The following is an 18,919-nucleotide window of genomic DNA, read 5'->3' as shown; positions in this document are numbered from 1 at the left end:
GATCTTCCCCAAATCACCAACGTTTACACGATTGTGGAAAATCATTCACAAATGAAAGTATCCAAATTTGAGAAGGGATATAAATTCTTCTATGAAAACTACATCTTCAATTATGAAGGTAAGTTTCATTTTAACGTTTGTTTATTCTCTCGAAATGGCTAACATGCTACCTAGCTGGCTAAACCATGATTGTCTTTGATTAAATCCGTAATGTATAAAACTTACAAATACGCAAACTGATACAATTTTCAAGTAAAAAATGATTTTTATTTTGCTGTGATATGGTAGTGTGATTATAATGCTGTTTTTGTGCAATAGTATCTGATGTTGTAGATAGTGAGGTGATTATCAGGGCACAGTGTTACCGGTCCATGAAGAAAAACGAAGAGCCACACTCTCTTCAGGTTACCTGCTCAGGTTTCAGAACTTTAGTTAGGTCCAGTTCGAGGACACAAATTTGATTGTGTTTATAGTTGCTACGGTTGTACGGTTAAACTGCGGTTGCAGTTTGTTTGAAAAAGTGTTCAAATGAAAAATGTTAGACTGCTGTTGCAGTCAATTTATGTTAATGTTTCATTTGTATTCAAATTTTAAACCGTATATAATGTTTTATTTATTTAGATTTCATTTAAAGTCGACGAGAATCCTCCTGTCATCAGTACTTTTTGCTGTTCCTGTGTGGCTGGGAAAGAGCTATGCAACCATTTGGTTGGCTTGCTGTTTCAGAGTGCACACTACAGCATGATGAAACTAAAGACGGTACACTATACGGTACACAGTTGATGGACCCCAATGACTTCCATAGTAGGAAAAAAAAAATACTATGGAAGTCAATGGGGTCCATCAACTGTTTGGTTCCAGACATTTTTCAAAATATCTTCTTTTGAGTTCAGCAGAAAAAAGAAATTCATACAGGTTTGAAACAACTTGAGGGTGAGTAAATGATGACAGAATTTTCATTTTTGGGTGAACTATCCCTTTAACTATTTTATGCATGAATTATGACAACCTCAGACAGTATTTTTGTCCTATGTGTTTTCATTGCTCCAAGGACATGAAAAAACAAGTTTTGACTTTCTAGCTGTCCACTGCTGCAAACTCTAAACATAAAAGGATTTATTTAGAAAAATTAAGCTTTTAAAGTTTATAAACATGCTCTCAATAATAACATAATTTTAATTTTTTAACAGGGAATCCATCCTGAAGCAGTGGATCGATTAGTTGTGAGGAAGCCAAAAACCTCTAGCAGAAGTGGTATATTAAGTCCACTCTTTACAGGGCCTACACAGGTGATTACATTTACATTATTTTATGTCTAGCAAAAAGATGTACAAATGAAAGGACTTTTAAAAGTATTATTTCTATTCTTTTTTTTTTTCTTTTTTTTTTCTTTGTTTTTAGGTCCCCTTCCCAATAATTTGGTGCTCTCTTCTGTGGAGTCTTTAATAAGTGTCAGGCCTCAGCCACTGATCTGCAAGGTTCTGCATGGCTTGTCGGAGATGAATCTGGTGGAGTCTAAGTTTGGCCTGGTACCCAAAGGTTCTTTGCTGTCCTATCATACCCCTTTTCCACCAACAAGAACCGGGTGCTGGTTCAGAGCTAGAGCTATTGCCAGTTCGGAGTTGGTTCGACTGACGAGCTTACTAAGAACCGGTTTGCGTTTCCACCGGCCAGAGAGCCACAACAGAGCTATATCTTACGTCACTGCATACGTATCATGTTGCCCAGCAACGCTAGTGCGGCAGCGCCAAACACAAACACACCAGACTTGTTCAAGATGCATCGGCTTCTCGCAGAACGATCAGCACATGAAATCAAAGCACTGCGAAAGCGACCAAAAAGCACAAGGAGTCGTATGATCTCCAAACACTCCCGCAGCTCTGATCGGTCCACGCTGCTCCGATGCATCTCGAACAAGGCATCAACAATAATAGACGTTGCGTTACTATGGATGCTCATGGGTTTGCGAAAATAAATCGGCATCCAAACACGGCGAATCCAACGCGTTCGTGCCGCTCGCCGTAACTTACATAGACGGATATTATAATTGAGCTGCTATTAGCTCGACTAGCTGCTATTTAAAAATGGCGGTCACAAGTTTCTCTTCAGTCTTGTTGGCCACGGTAACCCCGCCCCCAGCCTCTGACGCAAGCGGTTCTTTCTTGGCTCTGTTCTAGACCCTGCAATGATTTGGTGCTACTTAAGAACCAGTTTTACTGGTTCGGAGCTGGTGCTTTGGCGGTGGAAAAACAAAGAACCGATTTGAAACTAGGCTCTGGCTCCGAACCAGCACCAGCTCTGCCTTGGTGGAAAAGGGGTATCAGTGCCCTGCTGAGTCATCAAGGGATGCTGTCAAACATGCAGAAGCCCCTCCTTTCCCTACGCTTCCTCTGGATGGGTATACATTTGAAGGAAGATTTAAATTTGTCCCGAATTTCCATTATATGTTGTTCTTAGAAAGCTTGGCAGTCACTCAAGAACTAAGCACAATAATTGAAAAAGACACACGGGACCAGTCACAGTCTGCTCTATGGAACCAAATGCGTACACCACGCATTACATCCAGTAGATTCCGTGAGGTGTGTCATGTCAGAGGAGAGTCGACCAGCCAGGCACTAGCTGCCCGAATCATCAAAGGGGTTCGTCAGACTTCTGCAATGAAGCGTGGACTGGATCTTGAGCCTGAAGTGCTATTTCAGTACTCTGGTATGATGAATGTCAATGTTTTACAGTGTGGGTTTGTTGTCCATGCTGATGCGCCACACCTTGGCACAAGCCCTGATGGCAGAGTCTACGACCCTACTGAGAACCCTCCCTTTGCACTGACTACGTTTACAAGCTGTCAAATATCGGATTATGGTCGGGTTAAGGTCACTATTTGGGTTTCTGAAACATTCGGAATAACCCGTTTACATGCGTGAGCAGAGAGAGTTACTCCTGTATACATGGAATTTGTAATCAATTGGCAATATCCCGATGTAAACGGCGACGCACGGTTAGCGTCTGGACGTAAGGACAACCTTAAGACGCAATATGCGTTATTTCCGATTCTTCTTCCTGTATCCAAAGACAACAACAACAGCAGCAGTACGCGGATAATGGATAGTTCGGGGCAGATAGCGATCGCCTTTGTTTGCGCTTTCCTCCTCGCTCCAAAAGTGTGGTGCTGTGCTGCGTCTCGCCATGTTTACCTCTACTTCTTGTTTACTTCCGGTATACTGCACGCGGGTTTTTGTATGCGCCGCCTCTACTCAAAAGACCAAGATTCCTTGCGAATAGAACATGTGCAGAACACAAATCAATGTTCCTTTTGATGGGGATATGCCGATACGCGTTTACATGACCAAATATTCGGGTTAGAAAAGGGGTACCCCAGGGATCATATCCGGGTTTTTAAAAACCGGGATATGAGCATATCCGGGTTTTTGCTGGTGTTTACATGGCTGTGCGCGACCGGGTTATTGCTAATATCCCGGTTTTGAACGGGTTATTGGCTGCATGTAAACGTAGTCACTGTTAGAAAAAGAGGTACAATACAGGTCCATTTTTGTTCCCTAAGGTACAAACTTTGCATATGTAGAGGAGAGGCGGGACAATTGAAACGCGGGACGGATGAAACACGGGGATTTCCTGGAATACCCCTCACGTTATGTACGTCAAATTTCGTCAGCACGTACAGCACGCAATGCCTACCAGACCCGCGAAAACATTTCTTCTTTACGTCATCCCGTTTTATAGTTAGTGCGGGAAAGCTGATTTTGAATGCGGTTAGTGAATTATTTTACCTTTTTTTGACTGACAAGTTGTATGTATTGTTTCATGTGCCATTGTTATGATAATACGGAAGGTGTATTAGTACTTCAACACACCCTTAAGTGTGTAATATCAGAGTTTTTTAGTTTAAGGACAAAACAGGTTTAACTGGTAGGAGGCGCTGTCGGGACGGTTGAAACAGTGTTTCAACCGTCCCGACAGCGCCTCCTGCCAGTTAAACCTGGTCATAGGAAAACTGCTTTTAATGTGTGGCCACAATGTGTTTAACCATTGAATAAAAACTTGTTTTACAATAAAGAAAGAAAACATTTGTAATACATACGATGTGTTTTCGATGTTTAATAGTTATTTAACCATATGAAACAACAGAAAATGCCAAGAATAAGGAGAAAAACAACAAGGAGAGGAGAGGTTGCGCCAGATGTATATGAAAGGGCATATTTAGATATAGTTTCTAGGGAGGTCAGCATAAGGTGTGCAGCAGGAGAACATGGCATCAACCATGTCACCCTGTCACGGTACGTAAAGAGGAGAGAGGAGAGAGGAGAAATCCTTACAGCAAGTTAGGCTCCCAGGCTACTTTAACCCAAACAATAGGGTGTTCAACCCAGAACAGTAGGGCAAGCTGCAGGCCTATCTAAAAAGAGCAGCTGTCATTTATTTTGGCTTGAGCCCTAAAGAGGTAAGTGTGAAGAAAACTAAACAACATCCTACATTTACACATGAACACCAATAAATACAGCTAAATATGAATACAAATAAATACAGAACTTTATAGCCTACAGCTAAATATGAATACAAATAAATACAGAATAGCCTACAGTTAAATATGAATACAAATAAATAGAGAACTATATACAGTTATTTATGAATACAAATAATAAATACAGAACTATATACAGTTAAATATGAATACAAAAAGCACACAAACAGTGATTACCAAGATAAATTATTAAAAAAATTCTGTTTCATTATAAAAATGTTCCATGAGTTCAGGTACGCAGGCTTGCATACCAACTTGCAGCAAGGTTTAACTGCAAATGCCCTGACTCTGGAAGAACAAGGAGATGGCAGGGAAGGACTGGCTAACATAATTTCTTCAGCGTGCCACCTCCCTGTCCATCCGCTGCCCCCAAGCCACCAGCCTGCAGCGCGCAACAAGCTTTAACAAGAGCAATGTGAACTCCTTCTTCCAAAATTTACAGAAGGTCCTGGATCGCCACAAATTCAAAGCGAAGGATATCTGGAACGTGGACGAGACAGGTATATTCATGAAATGTTAATTAATAAATAGATAGATAAAAAAATAAAATAATCCATAAATAAATAAATACATCCATAAATAAATAAATACTAGTCATAAACATGTGCTTAAGTTCATTTAAAAGTTAACATTTCATGTAACAGATCATTTGTTTTTGCAGGCATTACCACTGTGCAGGTGCCGGGAAGAGTCATAGCAGCCAAGGGGGAGAGGCAGGTCGGAGCCATGACTTCTGGGGAGAGGGGGACATTGGTCACCATCGCCTTTGTGGGTAACGTGCAGGGCAACCATGTCCCCCCGTTCTTTATATTCCCGAGAAAGAAGTTCAAGGACCACTTTGTCAGGGATGGTCCGGCTGGCTCCATTGGGTCGGCAAATGGATCCGGGTGGATGCAGGAGGCAGATTTTTTGCTGTATCTTCAGCATTTTGCCATACACACCCGTGTGTCCAAGGAGTCTATGCTGCTTCTATTGCTGGACAACCACCACGCCCACATTTCGGTAGCAGCAATAGACTTCTGCAGGGCACACGGGATTGTGATGGTTTCCTTCCCACCTCACTGTTCCCACCGCCTTCAGCCTCTTGATCGTAGTGTGTTTGGACCGCTGAAACACTACGTTCGCACAGCGTCAGACCTTTGGATGAAAAACCATCCAGGTCAGCATATGACGATATATGATATCCCCTCCCTGGTGGCAGCAACACTACCCCTGGCAGCAACACCAAATAACCTGGCGGCTGGGTTTTCCTGCACCGGGATCTGGCCCCTGAATCCCGAGGTCTTTGATGAAGATACCTTTGCCCCGTCATTTGTGACAGACCGTCCTCCTCCCCCACCTCCTCCCCCATCACACAATGCAGACCAGGTGCTGGAACCCTCTGCGACTCCAGGTACATTAAATGGATGGATAAAAATAAATAAATGCATGAATGAATGTTACATTTAAAATGAACAAGTTCTTTAAAAGAATGTCATCCTTCCATTTGCAGACATTGATAGGCCTACTGCCCAAGAATTCAGCCCAGAGGCAATCCGTCCCTTTCCTAAAGCGGGTCCTAGGAGGGAAAATAAGAGAGGAGGGAGAAGGAGGCAAGTGAAGTATAGTGTTTGACTTCCAAGTTGTTTAACAATCGTTAGCCAACATTAAAACATGACACAAACAATTAGGCCTATATAAGTCAAAATAATTATTGCCAATGTCCTATTTACTGTTCCAGGACAACTGCGATACTCACAGACACACCAGTCAAGGCGGCTTTGATGAAGGAAGAGGAGCAGCGTCTTGTAAAGAAGTCCTCCAAACCCCAAAATAAGCGGCTTTTCTCCGCCGCCACCTCTGCTGCAGTCGCCCCCGCCTCCACCCCAACACCTCTGAAGAAGCGCCTCTGTCAAATCCCTGAGTCCGCTTTTGCTGCAGTCGCTCCGACCACCGTTTCTGCCACCGCAGACACAGGTTCCGAGGAGGAATGTTTGGTGTGTGGCGAGGCCTTTAATTTGTCCATGCCTGGGGAAGTGTGGGTGCAGTGCCTTTTCTGCCTCCACTGGTCCCATGAGGCCTGCACCGATGGTGCAGAACACTACATTTGTGAATATTGTGACATGAATTAATCCTGTAAATTTATATAGTTGTTTATATATATATATATACACTCACCTAAAGGATTATTAGGAACACCTGTTCAATTTCCCATTAATGCAATTATCTAATCAACCAATCACATGGCAGTTGATTCAATGCATTTAGGGATGTGGTCCTGGTCAAGACAATCTCCTGAACTCCAAACTGAATGTCAGAATGAGAAAGAAAGGTGATTTAAGCAATTTTGAGCGTGGCATGGTTGTTGGTTCCAGACGGGCCGGTCTGAGTATTTCACAATCTGCTCAGTTACTGGGATTTTCACGCACAACCATTTCTAGGGTTTACAAAGAATGGTGTGAAAAGGGAAAAACATCCAGTATGCGGCAGTCCTGTGGGCGAAAATGCCTTGGTGATGCTAGAGGTCAGAGGAGAATGGGCCGACTGATTTAAGCTGATAGAAGAGCAACTTTGACTGAAATAACCACTCGTTACAACCGAGGTAAGCAGCAAAGCATTTGTGAAGCCACAACACGCACAACCTTGAGGCGGATGGGCTACAACAGCAGAAGACCCCACCGGGTACCACTCATCTCCACTACAAATAGGAAAAAGAGGCTACAATTTGCACGAGCTCACCAAAATTGGACAGTTGAAGACTGGAAAAATGTTGCCTGGTCTGATGAGTCTCGATTTCTGTTGAGACATTGAGATGGTAGTGTCAGAATTTGGCGTAAACAGAATGAGAACATGGATCCATCATGCCTGGTTACCACTGTGCAGGCTGGTGGTGGTGGTGTAATGGTGTGGGGGATGTTTTCTTGGCACACTTTAGGCCCCTTAGTGCCAATTGGGCATCGTTTAAATGCCACGGCCTACCTGAACATTGTTTCTGACCATGTCCATCCCTTTATGACCACCATGTACCCATCCTCTGATGGCTACTTCCAGCAGGATAATGCACCATGTCACAAAGCTCGAATCATTTCAAATTGGTTTCTTGAATATGACAATGAGTTCACTGTACTAAAATGGCCCCCACAGTCACCAGATCTCAACCCAATAGAGCATCTTTGGGATGTGGTGGAACGGGAGCTTCGTGCCCTGGATGTGCATCCCACAAATCTCCATCAACTGCAAGATGCTATCCTATCAATATGGGCCAACATTTCTAAAGAATGCTTTCCGCACCTTGTTGAATCAATGCCATCTAGAATTAAGGCAGTTCTGAAGGCGAAAGGGGGTCAAACACAGTATTAGTATGGTGTTCCTAATAATCCTTTAGGTGAGTGTATATATATATATATATATATATATATATATATATATATATATATATATATTGTTTATTATATATTTGTTATTTGGCCTGGCTACTGTTCATAGTTGTTTATTAAGCCTATAGCCTACTGTTCCATGTTATCATCTCTTGACTTTAATAATCATCAATTGTCCTATTTTTAATAAATTTCATTTTTCGTCTTCTGGTTGACCTCGTCTCCTTTTATAATAACAGGCTATTCAACTAGCAAAGACTCAATATGACTCAAAGAAGAAATGTAAGAATATGAATTGTAAACAGATTTGTCTGTCTTCGTCAAAATAGCCTATTGGAAAGAGCACGCAAAATGCGCAGGCTTAAATAGGCAAAAATGGTTAATATGAACCTTTAAATTAAAATAAATGACAAAATATGTTTGTAATAATATGAACATAAGTTACTTGTTAGGTACTGTTATAAAAAACAAGCATTAGATGAATAGTTGCCGTTTAAACTTTTATGTTTCATCCGTCCCACCCCTGTGTTTCAACCGTCCCGCACAGGCGGGACGATTGAAACAAAGCACAACAACTCTTCAAAGTCAATTTTTACTTAAATCATTCTATATTTGTAACGAATAACACGTGATACTAAGAGAACACATATGTGAGTTGTTGATTACAAAAACAAAAAAAATCTATCTGTAACCTTACCTTAGAAAACGATGTTTATCTGAAAAGTGTTTCAACTGTCCCGCCTCTCCCCTACCCTTAAAAGTACAAAAATGTATCTTTATTCTTTAAGGTACAATTGTGCACCTTTAAGGTACAATTATGCACCTTCCATTGTACATTGTGGGCTTTCCGAGGTGTAAGGTACATATTTGTCCCTTACATATTTGTACCTTAATGTTTAAATGTAAAATGGCAGGAATTAGTGGATGCTGAAAATGTCATCTCTCAATATAGAAACACAAGTAAACCTATACTATCAAACTCAATAACTCAATAATAGTCAAACTAAATTAACAGTAAAGTTTTGAGATATGGGCAAAATAAATCAGAATGTTTTTTTGTGTGTGTGAAGTGTCCTCTTGAATCATTTTTAATCATGTTAAGTAAGGAATAATTGACGACAGGCCGTTGAATTATTAGAAAAATAATGCACACCCGAGGTGGTAATGCGGTCACGAAGCGGAGTGGCCGTTACACCTCGGGTGTGCATTATTTTTCTAATAATTCAACGGCCTGAAGTCAATTATTCCGCTTATACTACAGTTACCACACCTCGAAACATTGTTCAGATTATGTATTTCAAGACGTTTGTAAAGTTTTTGTCATTAAAACGCTCTTGTATGTAGGACTAATTTCTTACGCATCTAATCCCATGCCTCCGTTGCTAATTCCAAAACGTCATTTCAGAGTTAGTAACGGAGGTTTGAGCCGCTGATAGCAGACTAATGCTGAGGACACACGACTAGCTGACACATTCTCTGACTGTTTTCATCGACTGCAGCAGATTTTAAACACCGACTTTGAACACAGACTGAACACGCTGAACACGCGTTTGGGCATGATCAGTCATAAGTATCAAATTACATTCATAACCGGCCTTAAAGTGTGTTCCCGGCTTTATGCAGTTATTAATGCAGTTATTAGAGAGAGATGTTGCAATAATGAGACAGAAAAGCATGTGCGTCAATATTATTATTTATTAATTAATTCAATTCGTTTTAATTAATTCGTTAATTCTTTTTTTCTTTCTATTATTGACAGATGACAGTAGACTAGCCAAATAAATGAAACCCAAAGCCCTTTTAACAAGTAAGCCTATCAATAATTATTTATTTGTTAAATTATCTGCAATAAAAATCCGTGCTGCAGGACTGTGACGGCCCGAGTGGTGGCCGCACAAGAGCGGTAATGTGGATGCATACACGCGCACACATGCACACACACACCAACATGCATACATTTACACAAAGGATATACATTTAAGAACTCTTTATTTAAACTTATTTTGTTATTCATATTCATTTGTTTCAGTATAATGATGGATCACAATAACCACACAAAACAAGCAATATTAATTATTTCTTTATTGTTAGGTTTTCATATGTTTACTTTTACAGCACATTTTATATACATTGTTACTGATTTGAAGTGCACACAAATTAGTTACGTTGTATATGTTATTTATATTTGTTTCTATTTTGAGTTTAAGTTTACCGTGATGAACTTCAGACATGGTCCGCTGCAGCCGCATCCTGGCGTAACAAGGATTGGAGTCCGGACAGGAACAGAGAATTTATGCATTATTGGTTCCGCCCGGACATACCATTTGCTGGAATTGCCCAGGGGAGGAAGAAACGTTAATGTTGTTGTTAATTGATTTATTTAGTTGTACATTTATGATATTTGATTACATTTAGCTTTCCTTATCTTTATTTACTATATATCTTTGTTTGATTTGATTTTGATGTACTTATGGTTATATGTTGAATGTAAAGTTGAATTGTTTCCCCTCTTAATTTGTAATGGGCCCATCCTTTCCTTTATAAGCTGTTGCTTTGTTCATTTGAGGAGGTCAGTAGTTTTAGTTTGTTTGTTTGGTTTTTGTCTAATTATCTTGATCTCATTTTCTGTTTATTTATTTTTGTTGTAAGAAATGTATGAGTTTGTAAAGTTATTATTTTTTCTTGGGTTCAAATAAAGACCCATTTGTTTTGCAAAGCTTGTGTTCCTTGTGCTTGGCTTCTTGGTCCCTCACATATGGTGGCAGCGGTGGGATAATTCAGTCAGTCAAGGACACAAAGCTGTGTTTTGTGTTTTTCTGCCCCTCGAGGCTGTTTTTTTTTACTCCTGTTATTATGAGTCGTACCTTAAAGAAAGGTGGGCCTAAGGCTCCTCCCTTGCAGCAAGAAGAAAGGGGTGAGGAGGACCAGGACATGGTTGAAGGAGCTGAAGGAGGCGAGGCAATGGGAGACAGAAGTTTCGGTGACTGAGATGGCAAATCTGCTTCGAGCCCATATGGCCAAGACGGAAGGCCGGGAGACTGTAAGACAGCAGGAGCAGGCTGATCAGGAGCGACGGTTTAAGGCTCTCCAGCACCAGTTCGGGCTTTTGCAAATAGAAGTCCAAGCACGCACCTCTCCTAATCTTCACTTATCTGATGTTGACCGGGAGTCTCGGGGAAGGCCCGATGCGGATCATTTAGATTCTGATGGAAACTCCGTGGCTTCAGCTCATCAGCGGAGTTTTAATCAGGTTGGGAACAATATAGGCCCACCATTATCTCAGATACCTCGATTGGAGAAGCTGAGTGACACTGATGATGTAGAACACTTCCTTGTGACTTTTGAAAGGATTGCTGTTGCTTGTAGGTGGACTAAAACTGATTGGGTTTGGCATTTAATCCCTTTGCTGACGGGTAAAGCAAGAGCAGCTTATGTCAATATGGATGTGAACGAGTCTACTGACTATGATAAAGTGAAAGATGCTATATTAAAGAAATATGATGTCAATGCTGAAACTTATCGACAAAAGTTCCGTTCCTTATCCGTAGATCCATCGGAGAGTCCCATAGAGCTTTATAACCGGCTCAAAGAACTCTTTGGAAAGTGGATCCAGCCTAAGAGGAAACAAGTGGAGGAGGTGAGTGAAATCATCATTCTGGAGCAATATCTTAGAATGCTGTCCCCTGAACTCCAGGTGTGGATTCGAGAGAGAGATCCTAGAACCGCAGCGGAAGCAGCATCTTTGGCGGATGTGTTTGTTGCAGCCAGAGGAAAGAGTAAGCCGTGGGCTTGGAAACCTGTCAATGACCGCCGTTCTCTTGACATGCCTCACTTTCAGCAAAGGAAGGTGGAGGGGTCTGGTAAGCCCTACATGGGGAAACCTACTGCAGCCAAATTAAATTTTTCTCCTAAACGACCTCCCATATGTTATCTGTGTGGTCAAGAAGGGCACACTAAACCAAACTGTCCAAAGATCTCAGCTCAGCTTACACAGCTATGTTTTGTACCAAGGAGGGATGTGACCAAATCCCCAAGCTCTTTGAGAACTACAAATGTGGAGATAAATGGTGAGAAATTGACTGCTTTGATTGACACCGGCAGTGATCAGACTCTGGTAAGAAGAAAGTTTATAAACCCTCTTTGATCAGTACAGTCAACAAATTACCTATTTGCTGTGTACATGGAGATGAGAGACTGTTACCAACCGCCAATGTTTATGTCAAAATCGAAGAACAGACTTACCTGGTGGAAGTGGGGGTTGCTGATAACTTGTCTTTCCCTGTGATTCTGGGCCGAGATATACCAGTGCTGTTGGAGTTGTTGCACCCGACTCGACAGTGTAACGTGGTGGTGACCAGAGCAAAGGCCAACCAGTCAGAGGGGATTGAGCACCAACTAAGTACTTTACCTTTCTTCAATGCAGAGATTGAGACCGGGGTGTCGAAGAGGAGAAAGATTAGAAGAGAAAAAAGACAGGAAAAGGTAAAATATGCTGCTCATACAGTGTCTGAAAATATGGCCTGTGACTTACCTGTGAACTTCCAGGTGCCCACCAACATCGTTCAGATGCAGCAGGAAGATGCTACTCTCACAGAGTGCTTTGCTAGAGCTGCAGAGGTAGGAGAGAAGCCTCTAGATGACAGTACAGCCAGATACGTGATAACGAAGGGAATACTCTACCGAGAGATCGGGGTCCAGAAACAACTTGTGGTTCCACAGTGTGTTCGAGAGATGGTGTTACATCTAAGTCACTCGATTCCTTGGGCTGGCCACCTGGGGAAAAACAAGACTACTGCAAGAATCAAAAAGTGTTTTTTCTGGCCCGGTTTGAAAGTAGATGTGGCCCAATTTTGTAAAAGCTGTCCTGTTTGCCAGAAGGTTTCCCTCAGACGTCCGTCAAGAGCACCACTACAACCACTTCCTATTATTGGTACTCCTTTTGAGAGGCTTGGAATGGATGTCGTTGGTCCAGTGGAGAGGAGTCGCTCAGGGAACCGTTTCATGCTGGTAATAACGGATTACTCCACCAGATACCCCGAGGTATTTCCGTTAAGATCTGTGAAGGCGAAACCTGTAGCTACTTCCTTGGTCCAGTTATTTTCCAGGGTCGGATTTCCTGCAGAAATTCTAACCGACCAGGGCACTAATTTCATGTCTACCTTGTTGAAGCAGGTCTACCAGCTCTTAGGAATTAAGAGTCTGCGTACTACTCCCTATCATCCCCAAACGGATGGGTTGACTGAGCGATTTAACCAGACTTTGAAGCAGATGTTAAGGAAGTTTGTCAGTGAGACTGGTCAAGACTGGGATCAATGGTTGCCCTATCTTCTATTCGCTTATCGGGAAGTCCCTCAAGCTTCCACAGGCTTTTCTCCTTTCGAGCTGTTGTATGGCCGTGATGTCAGGGGCCCATTGGCTCTGCTCCAGGAGATGTGGGAAGGGAGTCCTGAAAAGAAAGAGCCCACCAGTGTTGTCTCCTATGTTCTGCAAATGAGGGAACGGTTGCAGAAGATGACCGGTTTGGCTCAGAATCACTTGGCGGAAGCCAGCGGAAAGCAGAAGACCTGGTATGACCCTCTGGCTCGAGAAAGAGATCTGGAGGTCGGTAAAAAGGTACTTGTCATGTTGCCTAGTCGAGAGAGTAAACTGCTAGCAAAATGGCAGGGTCCTTACGAGATCAAGAAACGCCTGGGTCCTACGACTTATGAAATCAGTATGCCGGGTCAAGATCGATCTAAACGGGTCTTGCACGTCAACCTGTTGAAGGAGTGGGTTCCTCGTCCTGAAAAGTCACAGTCACTGATGATTCGCTGTATTGAAGAGGAAGAATCCGATGAGCAGTATCTGCCGCAGCCAGTTCCTGGGGACATTGGGTTAGATCATCTAACAGCTTCCCAGCGGTCACAGGTACAAGTTCTCTTCAATTCAAAGGTATTTTCTGAATATCCTGGGTTTACCAATTTGATCGAACATGGTGTAATACTGAAGCCTGATGCTGTCGTGAAACGCCAGAGCTATAGGATACCTGAAAGATTGCAGGGGACCTTGCAGGAAGAGGTAGACCTTATGCTCCGCTTGGGTATTATTGAGCCTTCGAACAGTGAGTGGTGTCACCCCATAGTTCTTGTGCCGAAAAAAGACGGGAGTATAAGGTTCTGTATTGATTTCCGATATCTCAACTCAGTATCACAGTTTGATTCCTACCCTACTCCTCGCATAAGTGACCTAATTGATCGTTTGGGCCAATCCAAATATCTCACAACAATGGACCTTTCCAAAGGCTATTGGCAAATTCCACTGACTCCATCCTCGCGGCCCTTGACTGCATTCAGAACACCAAGGGGCCTTTTCCATTTTAAGGTGTTACCTTTTGGCCTTCATGGGGCCGTGGCAACGTTTCAGAGGTTAATTGACCAAGTATTACGTGGCTTACCTTTTGCTGCTGCATATCTTGACGATATTGTCATTTACAGTAACACGTGGGAGGAACATGTGCAGCATCTCCGAGAAGTCTTGCAGCGTCTTCAGAAGGCCGGTCTAACTGTCAACCCCACCAAGTGTGCTATAGCTAAACAGGAGACTGAATACCTGGGATATGTCATTGGCCAGGGTGTTGTGCGACCGCAGGTGAAGAAAGTTCAAGCTTTGGAGAAGTGTGCAGTACCCCAGACACGTAAGGACCTGCGATCATTTTTGGGTATGGCTGGATTTTACCATCGCTTTGTCCCTAACTTTTCCAGCAGGGCTGCTCCATTAACTGACATGGTGGGGGCACGTTGCCCAAACCAATTACAGTGGACTGAGGAGAGATTGGAAGCCTTCCGGGACATCCAGGGAGCTTTGACAACAAGTGCTGTGCTACACAATCCTGATTTTAGTCGTCCTTTCATTGTACAGTCCGATGCCTCTGAGAGGGGAGTAGGAGCCGTCCTATTGCAAGGACCACCAGAGAGCCGACAGCCAGTGGCTTACATCAGTCGTAAACTGTTTCCGAGAGAAGTACGTTATTCCACGGTGGAAAAGGAGTGTTTAGCCATAAAGTGGGCGTTGGATTCCTTACGATACTATCTATTAGGCCGTGAGTTTACCCTGGAGACTGATCATAAAGCATTGCAGTGGTTGGAGAAAATGAAAGATTCTAATGGAAGGATTACAAGATGGTATCTCGCCATGCAGCCCTTCAGATTCAAGATACAACACGTTTCTGGTAAAGTCAACGCTACTGCTGACTATCTCTCCCGCTCTACTGGCGAGATTTCTGAAGGGGGGGGAAATGTGACGGCCCGAGTGGTGGCCGCACAAGAGCGGTAATGTGGATGCATACACGCGCACACATGCACACACACACCAACATGCATACATTTACACAAAGGATATACATTTAAGAACTCTTTATTTAAACTTATTTTGTTATTCATATTCATTTGTTTCAGTATAATGATGGATCACAATAACCACACAAAACAAGCAATATTAATTATTTCTTTATTGTTAGGTTTTCATATGTTTACTTTTACAGCACATTTTATATACATTGTTACTGATTTGAAGTACACACAAATTAGTTACGTTGTATATGTTATTTATATTTGTTTCTATTTTGAGTTTAAGTTTACCGTGATGAACTTCAGACATGGTCCGCTGCAGCCGCATCCTGGCGTAACAAGGATTGGAGTCCGGACAGGAACAGAGAATTTATGCATTATTGGTTCCGCCCGGACATACCATTTGCTGGAATTGCCCAGGGGAGGAAGAAACGTTAATGTTGTTGTTAATTGATTTATTTAGTTGTACACTTATGATATTTGATTACATTTAGCTTTCCTTATCTTTATTTACTATATATCTTTGTTTGATTTGATTTTGATGTACTTATGGTTATATGTTGAATGTAAAGTTGAATTGTTTCCCCTCTTAATTTGTAATGGGCCCATCCTTTCCTTTATAAGCTGTTGCTTTGTTCATTTGAGGAGGTCAGTAGTTTTAGTTTGTTTGTTTGGTTTTTGTCTAATTATCTTGATCTCATTTTCTGTTTATTTATTTTTGTTGTAAGAAATGTATGAGTTTGTAAAGTTATTATTTTTTCTTGGGTTCAAATAAAGACCCATTTGTTTTGCAAAGCTTGTGTTCCTTGTGCTTGGCTTCTTGGTCCCTCACAAGGACTATACAATTTATTTAGCCTATATTCAGTTTAATTTTCTATTGATTATAGATAGGACTTTATAGTTTATTTATTCAAATTAAACTGCATGTTTCTATTGATTGTGAAGCTAGACATTGAAAATTGCAGATCAAGCGCATGGGGCGAAATGCTTTTTCTTTTTATGAATTGTATCCGATTTTCCGTTATTAGCCTACAGTTGACTACGCGAAGTGATATGGAACTGTAATGCGGTCAAGACCTGCCTGGAACTACTTTAGCCGTGCGTTTCCCTGAAAATAATGCACGCCTTAGAACGTTCGTCAACCAATCAGATTCAAGCATTCAACGGCCCTGTAGTATAATGAGGATTATGTAATCATTTATATTCACAAACAGTATTGAAGAATTTGATTTTCAAACCCTTTACCCTATTTATATTAGAATGAAACAGACAAATAATTGTTAACGCTTTAAGTTGTGTTCTATTGAAAGGATCTAGCTACAGGCTAACCAGAGCTCGACTCGGCGGAAACATAAATATTGCAGCGCGGAAGGATACATGAGTGAATCGACAGTGATCCAACTGTCAGTCTCTGTCAGTGTCGTGCTGTGTTCCAGTCCACTTTTAGACACGCACTTGCGAACTTCCCTAAGCACTTCCCCTTGGGGGAATCCCTGCCGCCATTTTGAAGTGCGTTCCACTTCGTGAAGTGGACGAGGGAAGTTTATATGGACAGACCCTCGTTCCCTCGATTTTGACAGAGGGAGCGAGTCTGCTTCGAATGTACACTTCAGGCACCTATATGTCCCACAATGCAGTACGATTGTGACGTCACCACATATCTCGTCTAATCACCACCACACAGACAACTCTATGATATATTAATTATAATGTTTTAAATTTAAAACAACCCAAACACACCTATAAACATTTGGATGCTGCATTAAACAAATTATTAAAGGGAAATAAATTTAAATAATAAATCAACTCCACATCTGATTCCAAGTGATCAAGGGCTTAGGAGGACGTTCCAGTTCAGCACATTGCAGTTTCCGCCAGTAGTGGGCACTCGCAATGACGTACATCCGAGTGAACGAGACGAAGGGAAGTTAGCGAGTGAAGGGCATGACAATTTTGGACTGGAACGCAGCACCGATCAAAGTCGGGAGGATGGCGCTTCGACATTTATCCACGGAGAATTTAATCACGGAGTTATTTCGTTTTGGGATAGAGGTCACTGAAGAGGAGAGAAGTAAATTCAAAGGTAAAGGGTCCATGTACGTTTGGATAGTTTGTTTTCCAATTTGAAATTAAATAAGCAGAAACGAGAAAACGGACCCTTATTCGTTTTTTCGTTTTTTCAAAAAAACGAAAAAACGAGATTTCGGCTTGATTTTTAGTTTTTTAGTTCACAGGCAAAAAACGAATAAATGACTTCAAAATTCGTTTTCCACATGTGGGCGGCCTGACACGCCCCCTTCCGCCGATTGGTCAAGCAAATCTGAGCGTGTGGCGTCATCAGTTGTCGCTCAGGTCAGGTCTGTTCAACAAAATAATAGTCCTCTACTATGGCCAGTGTTGGGCAAGTTACTTAAAAAAAGTAATTAGTTATGGCGCGTTTCCACCGAGCGGTACGGTACGGTACGGTACGGGTCGGTACCCTTTTATTTGCGTTTCCACTGCCAAAAGTTGAGAATGGTACCAAAAAGCCGAACCGTACCGTACCACTTTTTGGGTACCCTTCCGTTGGGGTACCTAGCACAGTGGTACGGTACTAAAAGGTGGAGCTAGACTCACTGCAGGACGTTGATTGGTTGACAGAGAATCGTCACTTGCGCGTGCTACGAGGGGAATGACAACATAAGAAGCGCCATTTTTTAATATACAGTTTAATATAATACTACTGTTACTGTGTCACGAAATGTAATTTTAAGAGTTTTTCAGGCGAGAATGTAGTTGTTTAAAGCTCAAATCTGTGGTTTATTTATAAAGATGATTTGTTTTTCCCCGGTTGTGAGATCCATGCGATCAGCGGGCGCTCGGCGCTCATGTTTCCCGGCTGGATGAGCCTTTTCTCGGCTATAGTTCTTCTGACGTTCGCCGATGACTCCGACGGTAGTGGTTAAAAATGAGATATAATTCGTCTTGTGTAGACCTAACGGGCGATCTTTGGTCTCGTGAATATATAATTCGTTCCCTGTCAATCCTTTTGGCTGAGCTAAGTTTAGTTTCATATTATAGGCTATTTGTATTTAACTTTACTGTTGTAATGTTAGACTAGAGCGCAGCATTTGGACATTTGACTGAATTGTTTGCTTTATTTCTTATTGTATAGCTTCTTGTACCTTTTACTTAAACTTTTATATTGGCTATTATTGATAAAACTGAAATTTTACAAAAAGAAATATGGTTTCTTGTCATTTTCTTATTACAAGATTATCACTGATGTTTATTGCAACATTTGTACAAATGCATATATTGCCTGTAATATGTGTAATTTTTTTTAGTATTTAAACGAAAAGAGGTAACGTTAGGGTTGTGTTTTAAATTTCGTTTTGTTATAAATAGAATAACGTATAACGTGCAGTGAATAATCAATATGCGTTGCGCATGAACCACATTTGTGTCCCTATAATGTTTAATTTATTTAAATGAAAACGAAAAGAGGCAGAGTAGTGTTTTATAACATATTTCGTTTTATTTGTTGCTTAAAATGTACATACAGAGTAACAGAGATAACCGGAGTAGCAGATCGCGAGCTGAGTGACGCTTTTAAGAACGCGCTGTACCATTTGCATGTAGGAGTCGCACATGGCAAGTACAAACTTTGCGTAGTTAATATTGAGAAAAGCCTAATGTCGGCGCTTGTCTTCTTGTGACAA

General features: G+C 41.7%; 1 protein-coding gene across 1 annotated transcript; it reads left to right on the top strand.

The window, feature by feature from the left end:
- Window positions 1–4,817: 4,817 nt before the first annotated feature.
- Window positions 4,818–6,648, top strand: LOC309510682 (uncharacterized protein; the record flags this gene model as incomplete). Its single annotated transcript, XM_082185555.1, has 4 exons — window positions 4,818–5,037; window positions 5,199–5,930; window positions 6,030–6,129; window positions 6,258–6,648. Exons 2-4 carry the CDS (start codon window positions 5,264–5,266, stop codon window positions 6,646–6,648), a joined length of 1,158 nt encoding a protein of 385 aa, XP_082041681.1. The 5' UTR covers window positions 4,818–5,037; window positions 5,199–5,263.
- Between the last annotated feature and the right edge of the window lie 12,271 nt (window positions 6,649–18,919).

The sequence above is a fragment of the Leuciscus leuciscus genome (assembly GCF_965113295.1).
Source record: "Leuciscus leuciscus genome assembly, chromosome: 12".
NCBI lineage: Eukaryota > Metazoa > Chordata > Actinopteri > Cypriniformes > Leuciscidae > Leuciscus > Leuciscus leuciscus.
This window is presented reverse-complemented; position numbering and strand designations above follow the sequence as displayed.